This window comes from Protobothrops mucrosquamatus, unplaced genomic scaffold (genome assembly GCF_001527695.2).
Source record: "Protobothrops mucrosquamatus isolate PMUCROS unplaced genomic scaffold, P.Mucros_1.0 scaffold295, whole genome shotgun sequence".
Lineage (NCBI taxonomy): Eukaryota > Metazoa > Chordata > Lepidosauria > Squamata > Viperidae > Protobothrops > Protobothrops mucrosquamatus.
In genome coordinates this window covers 72,424-90,691 of record NW_015386639.1, presented here as the reverse complement: position 1 = coordinate 90,691, position 18,268 = coordinate 72,424, and the positions used below count along the sequence as shown (strand labels likewise).

The window sequence follows — 18,268 nt, the reverse complement described above, 5'->3', positions numbered from 1 at the left end:
CATCTAGCTCACTCTGCAACTTAAGACATGAGACCTATTATTTTCTATCATGGTTATTAAATAAATCATGTGATTGTTAAGCGTGCATGGCTTCCTCATTGATCTGCATCTCAGAAGCCAGCTTGAAAGGTCACAAACTGTGGTCTTCTGACTACATGGCTTCCTCATTGATATGCATCTTAGAAGCCAGCTTGAAAGGTCACAAACTGTGGTCTTCTGACTGCAGGATTCTGCAACTCTCATAAATGCAATACAGTTGCCAAGCACCTAAATTGCAAACACATGACCATGGCATGGTGCAATGATCATAACTTCAAGAATAGGTTGTAAGTCATTTTTTCAGTGCTGTTGTAACTTTGAACCATGGTTATAAGTCAAGAAGTTCCTGTATTTACAAATAAGTTGTGAGAGAAAGCAGCAATTTCTGCTTGGCTTTCTATATTGAAGATCTTTTGCCCTAATATATATATAATTTTTTTTTGTATTTAAATTTTATTATTTTTCATTTTGCCCTAATATTAATCTAACCCTAAAATTAAAATGGCATCATTGGAAAAGCCATAATGGTTCAGTTTCCTTTGGATAACTGGTTTCCAAGATGATTTGTGGTTGCCAACATTAGTTAGGTCAGTCCACCAGGATTGTGGTATAGTTTTAGCCAGTAGTACAGATTCAAAATCCAAAACGTTGGATTGACCTCCACTTATTATTGAAGTATTTTACTTGGGATGCAGTGAGTAACTGAAGATGCATCTCAGAATTTTTTATTTATTTCTAGGGTAACCTTGCTGTTATATGGTCATAATTTAGCCCCATGTAGCATTTCTGTTTGGGCTTTAGCTGCAAGCAACTTAATTGAACCAGGAATTATGAACCAGGATTATTGAAGATTAAGATGATGGCAGAATGTGTTTGTTGATGGAGATCCAAAAATATTTTGCAGAGGGATTTTTTTTTGATGTTGAGATTGGCTTGTGGACAAGGAGAGTGTCGAGAGGAAGATGGGCATGATAAGTTTGATGAGAGGGTGGAGAAACAGAGAAAAAGAGAAACTGAGAATCTGAGAATTTGAGGAGAGGGGAGATCAGAAAGGAGCAGTTGGAAGTGGATATGGAGGAGATGGAAAGAGAAGATGGCCGATTTATGATTGTGTGGCTCCCTTGGAATCCCCTGGATCCTTCTAGACTCCCCCTGAACTCCCCTGGATCTTACTGGCTTAATTTCTTTGTGCTGCCATCAACTGGAGCTAAACCCTAGTCCAAGAACCTGAGAGTTGGGAGATGCAGCTTTGGGAGATGGCTGGACTGCTTGATAGAGGTGAAGCTGAGAGAGGAGATGAGCTCTCCTGCCTTTGCTGACAGCTGGACCTACTCACATGGATGTGGTGAGTTGTCCCATTTCAGAGAGGGAACCACCATGGAGAGGACCCTTCTTCTTGGTCTTGCTAAATGGACCTGCATTGGCTTTTTTGGCAGCTGCAGCACACTGCTGGCTCATATTCAAGTGATTGTCCACTAGGACTCCAAGATCCCTCTCACATTTACTATTGAGCCAGGTACTACCTGTTCTATACCTATGCATTTGGTTTTTCTTGCCTAAATGTAGAACCTTACTTTTCTCACAATTTTATCTTGTTTGAAAGGGCTCAGTGTTCAAGTCTGTCGAGATACTTGTATCTTGAGCCTATTTTCTGGACTGTTTGGCTACTTCTGCCAGCTTGGTGTCGTCTGCAAATTTGATGAGTTCCCCTTCTGTTCCCTCATCTAAATCATTGATAAGATATTGAAAAGTACTGGGCCTAAGACAGAGCCGGGGTACCCCATTGCGTACTTCCCTCCATGTAAATGCAGTTTCATTAAAGACTACACGTTGAATGCAGTTGGTGAGCCAGTTACGAATCCACCTAGTGGTGGTGCTGTCTAACCCACTTTTTTTCTATTTTACAAAGTAGTGGGTTGTGTATACTTTATCAAATGCCTTACTGAACTCCAAGTAAATTATATCTACAGCATTTTGCTGGTCCACTAATTTTGTAAAATTTGTCTGGCATGATCTGTTTTGGAGAAACCCATGTTGGTTTCTGGTTATGACTTTGTTTGCTTCTAGGTGTTCACAGATTCCTTGCTAGAATTATCTTTTCTAGAATCTTCCCAGCTATTGAGGTCAGGCTGATAGATCTGTAGTTTCTTGGATCTATTTTTCCCCGTTTTTGAAGACGGGAACTACATTAGCTCTTTTCTAGTCATCTGGTAGTTCTCTAGTGCTCCAGGATCTTTGAAAGATATAGTTCAGTGGTTCTGAGATCACATCTGCCAGTTCCTTCAGAACCTTAGGATGGAAGCCATCTAGTTCTGTGATTTGGACTCATCCAGAGTGAATAGATATTCTCTTACCATTTTTTTTGCTTATTTTGACTTGCATTAGTAATATGCATTTTACAGTATTTTTTTATAGGTTGGACTGTTTTTTCTTTTTATGTAAAGACAGATGCAAAAAATGAGTTAAGCAGGCCTGTTTTCTCCCTACTGTTCATCACCTTCATGCCATTTTCTCCCATTAATGGACCAATCATTTCCTTGACTTTTTTCTTGTTTTTATAGGTTGAAATAAGCTTTTTTGTTGTTATTTTTGACTTTTGTCACAAGCCTTAGTTCATTTTGAGCTAAAACTAAAGTTTTCCTGACTTCATCTTTGCTGGTTCAGTCTATTTGCTGATACTCTGCCTTAGTTTTGTGCCCCTCTTTCCACTTTTCACACTTGTCCTTTTTGCCTTTCAGTTTATCAGAAAGTTCTTTATGCAGCCATCCTGGTTTCTTTGGAAATCTCTTATTTTTTTCTTCTTCATTGGAATTGTGCGAGACTTGGTTTTTATAATCTCACTTTTCAAAGTTTCCCAAGCTTCTTGGGTTGTTTTCCCCTTGAAGATTCTCATCCATGGAATCCTTCTCAATCTTTCTCTAAGTTTATTGAAATCAGTTCTTTTGAAGTCCAAGACTCTAGTTTGACTTTTTTTCCTATTGCTTGTGCTTGCATATTGTTGAATTCCAATATTGCTTTGTCACTCATCTCCCCCCAAGGTTCCTGTAACTTCAATGAATTTATGAAATACATTTTCATAGAGGTAGGTAGGTAGGTAGGTAGGTAGGTAGGTAGGTAGGTAGGTAGGTAGATAGATAGATAGATAGATAGATAGATAGATAGATAGATAGATAGATAGATAGATAGATAGATAATCTTGGTCTTGGAATAATTTATTATTAATTTCTCCTCAATATAATAATTCATAAGTGATCTTTTAAGACCAAGGGTCTTTTTTAAGACTGGTGGAAGTCAATGGCAGAATTATTGCTTCATCAGCAGTAATTGATATGTCTGTGGGCTAATTTGGGGAAATGAAATGTAGAGTTACTTAAGTGAAGAACCAATAAGTTTATATAATTAATAAAACTAGAGCCAATGCGCATCCTTGTCTAACTCCCCATCTTACTGGTATGACATGTTTTTGGTTACTGTACCTGACCTTCAATCTTACATTCATGAACTTTAATGAGCAGCAGAAGTAGATGTTCGTCTATTGTAGTGTATTTAAATTTATACCACCATTTAGATACTGTGTCAAAAGTAACCTAAAGATAATAAATGTGGCATAAAGAGTTTTTCTAGATTTGTGAATATACTTCCTAGTTTATTATTACTTTGTCTTTGAGTATGGTATTCTTTCAAACTTTAATACGAAGACTGGGTTTGATAAAAATATCTTACAATGATATGATGAGTTGCAATTAATGGCATTTCATGTGCTTCAATATTTAATTGATTGCTTGGCTTGTATTAATTAGTTATAATTTTACAAGATTCTCCATCTCTTCCATTTGAATATAGTGGATTTTGGTGTTAGTGCTCAGCTGGACAGGACTGTTGGTAGAAGAAATACTTTTATTGGGACGCCTTATTGGATGGCTCCAGAAGTTATTGCCTGCGATGAAAATCCAGATGCAACATATGACTATCGAGTAAGAAAAATGTTAATAAAATAATTGTGTCGTATTTCCTGTACTTTCATCCATTAGTTTTCTAAACAAATGTCTTTATTTCATAAATAATCATTAAGTTTTGTAAGGAAAGCATTATATTTCTTCTTTTGACTAAGGAAGTTTTCTCACTAAATTGGGAGCAAGATAACCCAACATAACCTGGGAAAAAAATCTTAGATCACACCTGATAATCTCAAATATGTAAATAGTTCTGTGTATGAAATTACTCTTGCAGTGTCAAAGCTTGCTGTTTTAGATATCAAATGTTGCCCATTTTTAGCGCTTCTGTTGTAGGAAACAAAAAAGGTTATATTTTTGGATTCAAGGGCCGTCAATCAAGTGATTACTTGATGCCTCCCCTCAAATCATTTTGAGACAAAGAGTCGATGCTCCTTTGTAGGTGTCATCTTCCCACCATATTCATGTTCCTGCAGCCTTTCAAACAGCAGGGAGCCTAAACTGCTACTTGGTTTATGTGTGGGCCTTTGAGTCAGCTTGATTCCTGGTAACTACATAGCAAATTTACACATTTTTCAAAAGTGGTTTGCTCTTGCCTTGTTCCTAGGGCTAAAAAAAGCAACTGGCCGAAAAGAAGTCACTGGTTTCCATGTCTAGGGCAGAATGAGAATTCACAATCAAAATAATAACAATCATTATTTTTAACCACTGGTCCTAACTAGCTGGGTTTTGGAGGAGGTTGTGGTTGTACAGCTGAATCCTGTGGAGTATTCAAACATTAAATTGTAAATATTAAAGACTGTCATGCTAAATTGATTTCTTGTTTTTGAAATTGAGTTTGCTTCTTCAAGACCATTTTTGAAGCATTAAAGAAATATCTGAGCTTTATCACAGGAAACCAGCGGGGGGAAAAGATAACTAAGTACCGTATTTAATGTTTTTGATTCTAGAAAAAGTATTCATCTGGTTGAGGAGCTTGAAATATTTCAGAACCTTGGGGAATATGATCTTACATCAGACTAAATACTATTTTTAAATATATCTTTGTTCCCCAATGGATAATTAATATTTGACTGTGTATGGATGTGGAATAAGAGGGACAGGAGATTAATAACACTGGAGATGATATTAACTGTTTATAACTGAATGGTCTGTCATACAGCATAGGATAAAATATGGAAGTCATTGATATAAAATTGACTTCATTAGTAAAAATGCAAAATGGGATATTTTATTGCGATACCTGTTAGATTTCATAAAAAAACCGTATACTTTGAGACACAGTTGTTTCCAGCTGTTCTTTATATCTGCGTTGACAGATAGTTCCTTTATTTTTTTCCAGTCCTGAAATGCCAATAAGAATAAGACAGATAGAAATTAAATGTGGTCACTCTGACTGAAGGTTATCAATTTTCCTTAATTTAGTTATACTGGTCGGGCATAATAGGAATTGCAGTCCAGGATATTTCAGTGACACTATTTTGAGGAAAGCTGTGTGCAGCCTATTATAAATTTCCATGTTAGTACTAGAGTAAAGAAAAATATTTTCCTTCCTTCCTTCCTTCCTTCCTTCCTTCCTTCCTTCCTTCCTTCCTTCCTTCCTTCCTTCCTTCCTTCCTTCCTTCCTTCCTTCCTTCCTTTTCAATGCTTGCTCCTTACTATTAATTGACTATATTGCCCTTCAAAATGTGTTCTGTTATTGGCTATGACTGCATTGGGGCTAAGATAGTTTGCATTGTTTCAGATCTGATAAACATCTTCAATTTTTTTTAAATAGAATTCATGTTTTAGGAGTTGTTAGTTAAAAACCTAGTAGGCTACTCAACAGTAACATGCCCACATTTTTTAATCTTGTACTCTTAAATTTATTTTTACATTTAGTTTGAAACAAGCAATATATTGGCAAAGATTTATGAGCTTTTTATAGTAGTGTTCTTGAGTGTTTTACAGTACACTTAATGTCCTAGTAGTTTAATTTTATACAATCTTTGCTTTCCTGTTGATGCAACGCCCAACAATTTGGTTTTGATTTCTAAGTAATTGCATATCCAGAACATCAGAAAAACATCTGCTAGAAAAAATATAGTTGAAAGATACAGAATTTACAGAAATGTTGCATCCATAGTTGGAAAAGGGTTATTTTCCCCTCCAGACACACTGGAAATCTACTGTATATGAAAACGTGAATATAAATATTTGCATTATTTACAAAAAAAATGAAATATAATGTTTGAAGTGGAAGAGGCTTCATCTGCAAAGATGCTAGACATTGTCCATAAATTACTTTATTTTTTTATATTTAAATAGGTAAATAACACGTTATTTATTTCTGCAGTCAAATTGTAAAAAAATGAAACTATTTAAAAGCAGTGGGGTTGGGTTTTGTTTTGTTTTTGTAATTTTGATCTTTCCTTTATAATGTATGAGCTATAATTGACTGAGAGAAAAGTGGATAATGTGTTTGCTAACATATAGTCTCCCTCTGTAGAGTGACCTTTGGTCATGTGGCATTACAGCCATTGAGATGGCAGAAGGCGCTCCCCGTAAGTGATATATATATATATTATTTATTTGTATGATTTCAGAAATGCAACCTATTGCATTTACTCTTTGTAAATCTAAATGTACCCTTGGAATATTTGGAAACACAATGATCTTCCCACTCTAAGGCAGAAAATGGACTAAAATGGTCATTCTGAAACTTGAGCTGGCCACGAATAAGGAGTGTATATTGGAGCCGGTGGCCCTTTGATAGCTGATGTATGCCAATTGGTGTACATTCAAAGTGACAATAAAGTTGTTGTTATTGTTGTTGTTGTAATATTAACTACCATAAATAGAAATTATTAGGCAGCTGTGTTAAAGCCTCGTTTTGCAGTGATTGTGCTAAGCCAATAGAAATCAAACAATAGAACAAACCCTGCAGTACAGAATTATTGAATTGATATTGAGTCCATATAAACTTTCTGATGAGGTATTTGATTCTGAGACAGATTCTAAAACTATTACCTCATTATAAGAAGAGAGCTGTGCTGGTCTGTGGGGGCAAAAGATGGGGAATCTGGTAGCACCTTTTCCAAGTAACACATTTTATTTAAAAACATGAACTTTCACTTCAGTCCAATCAAATGCATGGAATGTCTGGACTGATGTAGAATTTAAAATGGGTAAAGGATGGGGGAGGGGAATGGGAGGATAGGTTGGTTATACAGATGTATATTTCATGTGGGAGAGGTTACAGTTATCAATTAACAATTGTGTTTAAAAAAACAGAGTGGGAAGTTGAGACCTTGTGAGATTGCCTGAAATGTTTTATGAATGTCAGTTCAACACTGATTAATGATCAACATTGTTTGATGATCCTGTTCATCTGATGATAGCAGCTTATGGCTTTGAATAAAATTTGTTTTCAGAAAAGGTGCTATTAGATCCCTGTTTATGTTATTAGCAGACTTAATGTTTAGTGCTTATAGAATGTCACAGAGCTTATTGCACATGACAAATCCCTTATATACTGTTTTGCAAAGGAAATGAGTGTTTGGTCTCTAATTTCCAGGGTCTATGTGAAGAGGTAATTTTATAGCTCAGAGGCATTTTATAGAACAGATGGTTCCTCTGAAATCACAGCATCTCAGCATAAATACGATTCTATCCTCTCTTTAATCTACAATTGTCAGGACTATCTAATCTTTTATAATCTTTTGTTCTTGTCGTAATCCCATCATTGCTTAGTTTACAATGTTAAATATATGTAGATATAATTCAATAATATGATAGAGCTGAAAAATCAACTATGCAACTTTTTTATTTCTTTTTTAGCCCTTTGTGATATGCATCCAATGAGAGCCCTGTTTCTTATTCCCAGAAATCCACCTCCACGGCTAAAGTCCAAGAAATGGTATGTAGGCTTTGTTGATGTGGTTGCTTTTTGTCTGATTTTGCCATAGCAGTTTCATTCACAAGACAGAGCTTTCTTTACATTGATCTAAAAAATAATTTAAGGGGACACAATGGCTCAGCGGTTAAAGACGCTGAACTTGTCAGCTAGAAAGCTGACAGCCCGGATTTGAGACCTGAGCACCATGTGACAGGGCTAGCTCCCTTTACTTGCCCGAGCTCCTGCCCACTTAGCAGTTTGAAAACATGCAAATGCGAGTAGATAAATAGGTACCATTTCATTGAGAAGGCAACAATGTTCCATGCACCTTGGCATATAGTCATGCTGGCCACATGACCACAGAAATGTCCTCAGACAACATTCCTTCAGCTAAGAAACAGAGATGAGCACCGCCTCATAGAGTGAGACATAACTGGACAGGGGAAACCTTTACCTTTACAAAAAGTAATTTACAGGGAGATAAAAATAAGAGTTGTATGCTACTGAATCTGAGCACTTTAGGCCTCCATTCTCTGAGAACGCACTGAAGGCCTGGAGCAGCCAAGAAACTGAAGGATCTCGATCTTTGCATGGTGAGTATTGAAGGCCTGGTGCATAGGGAGACCCGGGTAGGGGTGGGGAGGAAGGGAATAATCAGAGTGAATGTTGCAGAGCCACTGCGGTCGCTCGTAAGGGCGAATGGCTGTCGTGATGCTGCAATATTCGTAACTTCAGGACTTGCTCATAAGCACTAGGGGCGCTCATCATGTAACTTTGAATGAGCGTTAAGTGAACGCTCGTAACTCGGGAATTACCTGTATTTCATTTAAAGCAGAGCAGCTTTGTGTCTAGAATTGTTTGTGTTTAATTGTTGAAGTTATTACCAGTCCACAAGTCATTTCTCTTCCTTTGGGATTAATATTTTATTAATATGTTGCTTCTGTTATTAAATATCAATTCCACTTAGTGTTCTGGATCCCCCCAAATTTGCTTGTGCCCAATAAGAAACATGGTACATGTGTATAAGAATGTGGCATATTGTCTGGCTTGCATTAAAATATATAGTACTTGATTTGCATGCTGAGATTACCATGCCCACAGAGAAAGCGATCCTTTAAAGAAAAAGGCACCTAGGAAAGCTTTTTTTTAAAATATTCTGCATTTAAATGTTCATTTTTCTTGCAAATCATTGTACGTTACTGAAAATGTGCTCATGACTTAGAATGCTTGTAAAGGACATTAACCAATTCACAGGAATAGATATGTAATTAATAGTGACTATGCTACCTCATTAGAACTTTAGTATTCAAGGCCACAATGCATCAATTCCTTGGGTTGAGAAGGATAACAAGATAAGGTTGTCTTTGCTCACAAAAGACAGCTATCTGGCTACTATTAAAATGTATGTGGGATTACATGGTCTGTGGATCCGAAACAGACAGGTTCATTTTATAGCCCATACTATTCATTTTTAGAATCCAAGTCTTATTAACTTGTAAAGCCGGCATAGAATCCAACATCACAAAATCCTGCCCATTTCCATTAAACCAATCATTAATTGCTTTCGCTTGTTTTCATACAGTGAAAATCTTAATTGTGTACTGAATCTGAGCATATATATTCCTAAATGGAAATGCAGATAGACGTTTTCAGCCACTCACTCAGACACACAAAACACACACAGAGACAGACAGACAACAGATACTTGTCTTTTGCATTCTTCCAGAATCACACAACAGGGCAAGTTATATTAGATGGAGAAAGAAAGAATGGTTGGTCCAAAGTATGCTGCAGTAACTTTCATTTATAATGATCAAAACAAAATTATTATTAAATAGTGCCATGCTAACATATAGTTTATTTATTCATTATAATATCTTAATAGAAATTCTGTTAATTTTTAATCTAAAATCTGGTAAACAATGTCACTGATTTTTAGCTTGAATATTGCTTTGTTAAAATGTGTGAGGCTTTCACTATCATAATTAAAATGAGATTCTCACTGGGAAATTAAACCCAGAATTGTTGATGAAACTTAACCTTGACAACAAGTAGTGTTTGCTCATTTTTAAATCTTATATTAAAAATAGTATGAATTAATTTGAAGACTGAAATGAAAACCAAGTTCACTATAAATTTAGATGCATCTTTTTCTTTAAGACTACTGTATGAGTAGCATGTTTAATCAATTTAAGCAGAGTTGAAAGGCTGGTAATATTCTAGTCAAGCACTCTAGCTTAATGCAGAAAATGTTAATCCTTTCAAAGGAATTGTACTTAACTATTGTGCTGCTCTTTAACCCAAGCAAACACTAGTTCATTAGTAAACAAACACTATTTGCAGTAACCATCATATAGTAATGACTTTATATACATGTACTGGTAGTCCTCAACTTATAACAGTTCATTTAGTGATCATTCAAAGTTGCAATGGCACTAAAAAAAGTGACTTATGGCCATTTTTCACATGACCATTACAGCATCCCCATAGTCATGTGATCAAAATTCAGACGTGTGACAACTGACTCCTATTTATGAGTCCCAGGGGTCATGTGATCCACTTTTACAATCTTTTTACAAGCAAAATCAATGGGGAAGCCAGATTCACTTAAGAACCATGTTAGTAACTTAAGAGCTGCAGTCACTTAACAACAGTAGCAAGAAAGGTCACAAAATGGGGCAAAATACTCTTAATAACTGTTTCACTTAGTAGCAGAAATTTTGGGCTCAATTGAGAACTGCTTACCTAGAATGAGTTGTAAAGTAACATAATTTATACAGTAAAATACAGACACAATGTAAACAGTATAGTTGGACTAATACAATATTCCTTCTGACAGAGAGCTGATTTTTCCAATATTTGGAACATAAATTCATTTGGTGCATATATATTGCTTGAACACATTCTGACATTTAGCCTGTGTAATTTTTAAGTTAACTCTAGTTGCCATGTCGACACACACACACACACACACACACACATAAACATACATGACTATTTTACTCACAAAATTAATTCACTCTGTAATAACATCACAGGTTCTTTTTAGATTGACCCAGACTTGACGGAGGTCCAATTTTGCTAAGCTGCCTGTTTTTCCACAAATATTTTTTTCGTTCAGTAATGTGAGAGAAATATCTCCAAAGATTTGTCAAAAGAAGTGGTTTTCAACATAATTAAGATTACCCTCTCTTGACATCTTACATTCAGATTTCTTTGTAGATTATAAGCAAGTTATCTGAGTCCCAGCATGTGGACTGTAGTGCTGGTTATTCTAAACTTTGTAAATGTTACATTTAAATATAGTTTTAGCACATGAAGGATTCTTAACTGATAAATCCATACTTTCCCAAATAACTGATATATATATATGATTTATTTTTGCTCAGGTCAAAGAAGTTCTTTAGTTTTATAGAAGGCTGTTTAGTAAAAAATTATATGCAGCGACCTTCTACAGAGCAGTTGTTAAAACATCCATTTATACGTGATCAACCAAATGAACGACAAGTTAGAATCCAGCTTAAAGATCATATAGACAGAACCAGGAAGAAGAGAGGAGAGAAAGGTATGTTTTATTTTTGAAAGTAGAACCACATTTCTGTATACATAGAATATAAGTCTATGTTAATTATATACTAATTATTTAAACAATAAAGATAGCAGTTCTTTTACAACATACATTGGAACAAAAGAGAGACAGAAAGGAAATCAGAAAGAAAAAAGTAAAAGTTAAGCCAGAATTTGCAAATTCAAAAGAATTTTTCTGCAGTGTGAACTTATCAAACAGTACAATGGGTACTATATAATAGACTAATTATACACCATCAAAGATAAACTGTATGTGTGAAACTGTATACAATGTATAGATAGTTATTTCTGATAAATGGTTTTTCCACCCAGCTTCACTTCTAGCACTGTGGCAAACTATTTTGGAAACAGAAAAGGAATTGTGAAAACTATTTGGCGTGGAGGTTTGCTGTTTATATAAGGGGTAAAAAACTGATGGGTACTAACACTTGGCATATGAAAATCCTAGTTTTCAATCGCCTGTATCATGTGACCAAAAGAGTTGTCTTTCTTGCTGTATCGTTTAAATAAGGGCAAGTATAAAATTTAAATAATAATTTTAATAAGGGCAAGTATGCAGACTATTCCCTTGATGTAGACTATTCTGTATGAACTACACCAGGAGTAGGCAACCTTGGCTCTTTTATAACTTGTGGACTTCAACTCCCAGCATGTCTGGCTCAGGAATTCTGGGAGTTGAAGTCCACGAGTCATAAAAGAGCCAAGGTTGCCTACCCCTGAACTATACAAATAGAAATAGCACTATCATGTAATGATATAGAACAGTGAAATCTTCTTAAATTTCAATTTTAATAATAGTTCTCTAAAGTTCATAAAGAAATCATACCAAAGAACTTTTTCATATGAATTCTACAGCTTTTAAACATATTATTCCTGAAAGCTTTTAAGACTTATTTGTGATCAAAATTATTTTTCATGGAATTTGCTTTAGTTTGTTGCCATGACTGTTTATCTCCAATTTCTGTCAGATGAAACAGAATATGAATATAGTGGAAGTGAAGAGGAGGAGGAGGAAGTGCCTGAACAAGAAGGAGAACCAAGGTAATGTAATCTTGGTATTGGGCTAGGAACCATATTATGACTATCTCTGTGAATGAGATGGGTGGTATCTAAATTTGATAAATAAATAGGTAAATATCTCAAGGAGCCTTTGACAATCTGGTATTCAGATATCTTACACCTTAACTCATAATCTGAGCCAATATTCTGAAGTATCTGGAGGTATTTGTAGAAGCTGTTTTAGGGCTAGAGCAGAGAGAGTGATTAAGTAAAATATAGAATAGCAGTATACAATAATACTATTTACGTTCTTCAATATCTATAATGCAATCTTCTCTATAAAAATAGAAATAGCCATTGCTTAACAATTGGTCATTTTATGACTCGTCAAAGTCACAGTGGCCACAGATCGGGTGTTTTGTAGCCATTGTAATTGGTCCCTCTCATGTGATATCACATAGGTCGGCATTATGACTGGTAGTGTGTTGTGTTAGGATGTTTTTTGCTGGTTCATTCAAATGCTCAAATGAATGGGTTTGCTTAATGATTGCCAGGTTTGCTTAACAACTGCTGCAAAAAGGGCTGGAAAATTACTTGGATGCTTTGACTTAATGACCACATAATTATGAGTGTAATTCTAGGCTCAATTACAATCATAACTCACAGATTACATGTATGTAAAATATTTGTTATTGTTCAAGTGTAAGGAAGTAAAATAAATATTTGATTGCTCAGCAGGAAGATGTTGACTGCTCAGACTTTGTATACGTCTTGAGAACTTACCTTGAGGCATACTATAAGTTACTCAAAACACAGAATTGCCTGATACTACATAATCAATAGAGGTAGTCCTTGACTTACAACAGTTCATTTAGTGTGTTCAAAGTTACAATGGCACTGAAAATGACATGACCATTTTTCACATTTTTGACTACTGCCATGTGATCAAAATTCAGACTCTTAGGAACTGGTTCATATTTATGACGGTTGCAGTGTCCCAGGGCCATGCGATCACTTTTTGTGACCACCTGACAAGCAAAGTCAATGGAGGCCAGATTAATTTAACAACAGTGTTACTAATTTAATAACTGCAGCGATTCACTTAACAACTGTGGCAAGAATGATCACAAAATGAGGCAAAACTCATTTAACCGTGGTGGTGCAATAGTTAGAATGCAGTACTGCAAGCTTCTTCTGCTGACTGCTGGCCACCAGCAGTTCGGCAGTTCGATTCTCATCAGCTCAAGGTTGACTCAGCCTTCCATCCTTCTGAGGTCAGTAAAATGAGGACCCATATTGTTGGGGGCAATAGGCTGACTCTGTAAAACCACTTAGAGAGGGCTGTAAAGCACTGTGAAGTGGTATATGAGTCTAAGTGCTGTTGCTATTGCTATTAATTGTGTTACTCAGCAATAGAAATTTTGGGTTCAATTGTGGTTGTAAGTTGAGGACTACCTGTACCTTTTAAATACTAAAATTCAGGCATTTTTTTGTAATCCTTTTATAAGTTTTTGAAAAAGTATCCAAATTTCTAAACAAAAATGAGGAGATTTTGTTTTCTGCTGATTTGACTCTCTGCTATTTCTCTGCCATGCTTCCAATAGCACAACTGTACTTCTACTGTTTGTAAGGAAAACACGGAAGATGTAAAAATAAAGAAGTTTCCAACCTTTGTTTAGTTACTTGCTTAGACCTTTTTTTTTCTCATGCAGTTCTATTGTTAATGTGCCTGGAGAATCTACCCTCAGACGTGACTTCCTGAGATTGCAGCAGGAAAACAAGGAGCGTTCTGAGGCTCTTCGGAGGCAACAGCTGCTACAGGAACAGCAGCTCCGTGAGCAGGAGGAATACAAGCGGCAGCTGCTGGCAGAAAGACAAAAGCGCATTGAACAGCAGAAAGAGCAGAGGAGGAGACTAGAAGAGGTAGAAATGGGTCAAGGTTGAAAAGGCACACTTTTTTTTAATTGCCTTTTGTTAAAGAGCCAAAGGGTTGAATTTAGAATCTATTAAATGACTACATGAAGACATCAGAATTTATCACTCACTGCCAGAATTCTTCAGTGGAGCAATAGTGTTTGGTATTAGAAACCTAAATTCCCATGCTGTAGATAGAGTACTACATGAGCTAATAAAATTAGTCATGTAATAACAATAATCACAGATTTTAAAAAATCCCTATATAGCATAGCGGCTGGATTATTCATTAAAAAAAACCTTGTAGTAGTCTTGCATAAATAGGCTGAAAACAAACAAACAGTAGTGTCCCATTATCTGCTTTTCCTGCAGATTCCTCATTTGCTAATGTTGCTATCCAGTTGTTACTGAACTAAATACTACAGGAACAAATTCAAATATAAATTTGATTAATTAAAAAATGCTGCTGATGCTATTTTAGCATTTTTAATCAGAGTACTTAAAACATTTGAATATGCCCTTATTTTTAAACTGACTGTGGAGATTAAAGGTCTGATATTATTTTGGTCCATTTGAAGTATTACAGTCTCAGTCTAAATAAATCCAGGTTTATTTTAAGAAGGATCCCTTCCTGGCCTTTCAGCACCAAGTATAAGTAGAAAAATATACATACTATTTAAATCATAATTTTAGTGACTTCAGGGTTTATTAAAATAAAACACAAATACATGCTTGCATCCACATACAATGGTGCTTTATAGATGTATGTATACTGCTATAAAATATGTCTAGATTTGCTTACCAGCATATCTGGATTTTAATGTCACAGACTGCATCTTATTCTTCTTGCTGTTATCCATAATAGAAGAACATAATCCATAAATAGAATGCTTTCTTTCGTGTGTACATAATTCCAATGGTATCTGTAATATACTGATTTTATGGTCAGCCTTCAGTCTTTAGAAGAGTTTGTGTGCATTTTGAAACAGTGAATATCATAAGCCATTGGTTCTCAACCTTTTCTTCACTCTGGAGCCCCTTTAAATACCTTTTGTGGCCTCGGACCACTAAGACTTAATTCAAGATTTAAATCATAACATTTTTCAAGCCTTTGCAGACCCCCTGTGATGACATCGTGGCCCCCAGTGGTCTGTGGACCACAGGTTGAGAACCACTGTCGTAAGGCCTCCTGGGTAGAAGAGGTACATATATCCTTTAAAAATTTGACATGCCACTGTGTTAGAAAATCTTGACACTATATTATAAACAATTATGAGATGATGTTGCAATCTAGGAGCCCAACTTATGTTTAGCCCCAGTATTAGGTTGACTAAGAAAGATTCTTTATTGAAAATGTTTACAGGTTAGGGTTAGGGTTACCTAACCTAAAACAGATCATTCAGAAGAAGAAGAGTTTTTCATGGTTAATTGCCAAAACTATAAACTAAGCTTGGGATAGTTTAATCAATGCCTTACAGCAGAGAAATAGAATATTCTACTGCTGAAATTTTGTGTATTACATACCACTTTCTTAATTAGAATACAGTTATTTCTTTATTATCCAAACTAAGCTCAGACTCTACAAACAGGACCAGATTACATGGGTGTTTAATTATTCCTTTTCTATCAGCAAACTCCTTTCCGTGAATTGATTTTCTGAGCAACAATTATATCAGTAATATTAAAAATGATGTACCATCTAGAGCAGGGGTCCCCAATCCGCGGTCTGTGGACCAGTACCAGGCTGTGGCATGCCAGCAACTGGTCGGCACAAACAAGCAAAGCCCTATCTGTGGGATGCAAGCAGCACACAAAATCATGCACCCTCCAGTGTGCAGAAAAACCTCTCTTCACGGAACCGGTCCCTGGTGCCCAAAAGGTTGGGGACCTCTGATCTAGGGTTAAATTGCTTGAAGAAAAAGGTCATGAATAGGAAACTGGAAAAAAAATCAAGGCATTTGAGGTCTCTTCCTTAAATAGCCTTTTGTATTGCTTAACCAAGTTTTGGAAAACACTACAATGGAATCATAAACATTTTTTAATGAAAATTCCATTATAGTACTTTTTCAATGGGTCTCTAGTTACCTTTATGATTCAAGAGTATTTGCATGGGATTTTCCATTTGATGTTGTATGTTGTATAGCACAGGGCTTGAAAGAGAGAGGGAGGGAGAAAGAAAGAGAGAGAGGGAAAGAGAAAGGGAGAGAGAAAGAAAGAGAGGGAGAGAGAGAAAGAAATAAGAGAGAGAGATTAAATTAGTAACATGGCTGTTCAGTGAATCTGGTTTCCCCACTAACTTTGCTTGTCACAAGGTTGCAAAGGGTGATCACATGACCCTGGAATAATGTGACCATCATAAATAAGAATCGGTTGCCAAGCATCCGAATGTAAATCACATGACCCTGAGTCCCTTAGGATAATAAAACATACCTACATGAAACTGTTATAATATGCTCCTAAAGCTATGGCAAATCTAGACAGCATACTAAAAAGCAGAGACATCACCCTGCCAACAAAAGTACGTATAGTCAAGGCCATGGTTTTCCCAGTTGCAATGTATGACTGTGAAAGTTGGAAAGGCTGAGTGCAAAAGAATTGAGGCCTTTGAACTATGGTGCTGGAGAAGATTCCTGCGAGTCCCCTAGACTGCAAGGCAATCAAACCGATCAGTCCTAGAGGAGATCAACTCTGACTGCTCTTTAGAAGGCCAGATCCTGAAGTTGAGACTCAAGTACTTTGGCCACCTAATGAGATGGAAGGACTCACTGGAGAAGAGCCTAATGCTGGGAAAGACAGAGGGCAATAGAAGAAGGGGACAAAAAATTATAGGCATTTGTTTTGAATCCTGGGTCTCTTTAGGAAATAGACAGTAGAATTGAACACATGCTTCCATTCTCAGTGCAATCAAATCTATCTCTATGGGATTGGGAGAATACAATTATTACTGTTAAAAAGACCTCTTGAAAAATTATTGTATGAATCATTAATTCAGTTTTAGAGGATAGAAGCTTTCATCAAATTAAATGCAAATTTCACAAGCTTGATATCTCTTTTTAAAAGAAGGATAATTTCCTAGTAATCATATTGCTTACTAAGTGGAGGATATTTCTGCTGAAGGAAAATGTTACATTTGAAAAAGGCCATTAATAAAGCTATACAGAAATATTTAAATTGTTAGATAAATTGTTAGATAAAATTGTTAGATAAATTTGAAGAAACACAAAAGATTCTAAAAGATTCTCTTTATTAAATGACCAACATTGGTCTATCCACCCAGCCATCAATTCATTTATCTACCTACCAATAAACACACACAACTTCTATCTATAAAACACCATTAACATTCACTTTGGTTAACAATCTCAAACTTGACAGATAGAAGTTGTGTGTGTTTATTGGTAGGTAGATAAATGAATTGATGGCCTGGTGGATAGACCAATGTTGGTCATTTAATAAAGAGAATCTTTTAGAATTAAATACAGGGAGCTCATATAATAGGATTGGGGTTAATTAAGTTTTTATAAAAAACACTGTAAATTGGATACTGGTCAGTATGTAAACCTGGATTTATGAAGCAGTAACTGATAGTAGGACCTTTGGATCGATTTAATTAAAAACAGGGTTTGTTGGTTTGTTTTTTAAAAAGGACTGTTAATGAAAAGGATTATATTTTCAGAGAATTTGTATGTTTTCTTTTACTCAAGCTCTTCAGTAATTTTCCTTTCAATTTTAAGTGTTATGTATCTGATTCTTGAAAGTAGAAAAACTCCATGGGCTCTGGAGATTACATGCTTGCACAGTTATTCCTATTGCAGCAACTTCCAGTCCCAAATGGAGCACCTCATAACTCTGGTTCAAAGTTGGTCCAATGAATTATAATGCTGGCATATCTGTGAGT

General features: G+C 35.8%; 1 protein-coding gene across 1 annotated transcript in view; it reads left to right on the top strand.

Moving 5' to 3' along the window:
- Positions 1-18,268, top strand: part of MAP4K4 (mitogen-activated protein kinase kinase kinase kinase 4) — a 131,201-nt gene that overhangs the window by 67,239 nt on the left and 45,694 nt on the right. The window contains exons 8-13 of the mRNA XM_029283950.1: positions 3,883-4,013; positions 6,481-6,535; positions 7,812-7,890; positions 11,259-11,434; positions 12,426-12,498; positions 14,169-14,379. Coding sequence (XP_029139783.1) covers positions 3,883-4,013; positions 6,481-6,535; positions 7,812-7,890; positions 11,259-11,434; positions 12,426-12,498; positions 14,169-14,379 — 725 coding nt within the window. The remainder of the gene's footprint in view (positions 1-3,882; positions 4,014-6,480; positions 6,536-7,811; positions 7,891-11,258; positions 11,435-12,425; positions 12,499-14,168; positions 14,380-18,268) is intronic.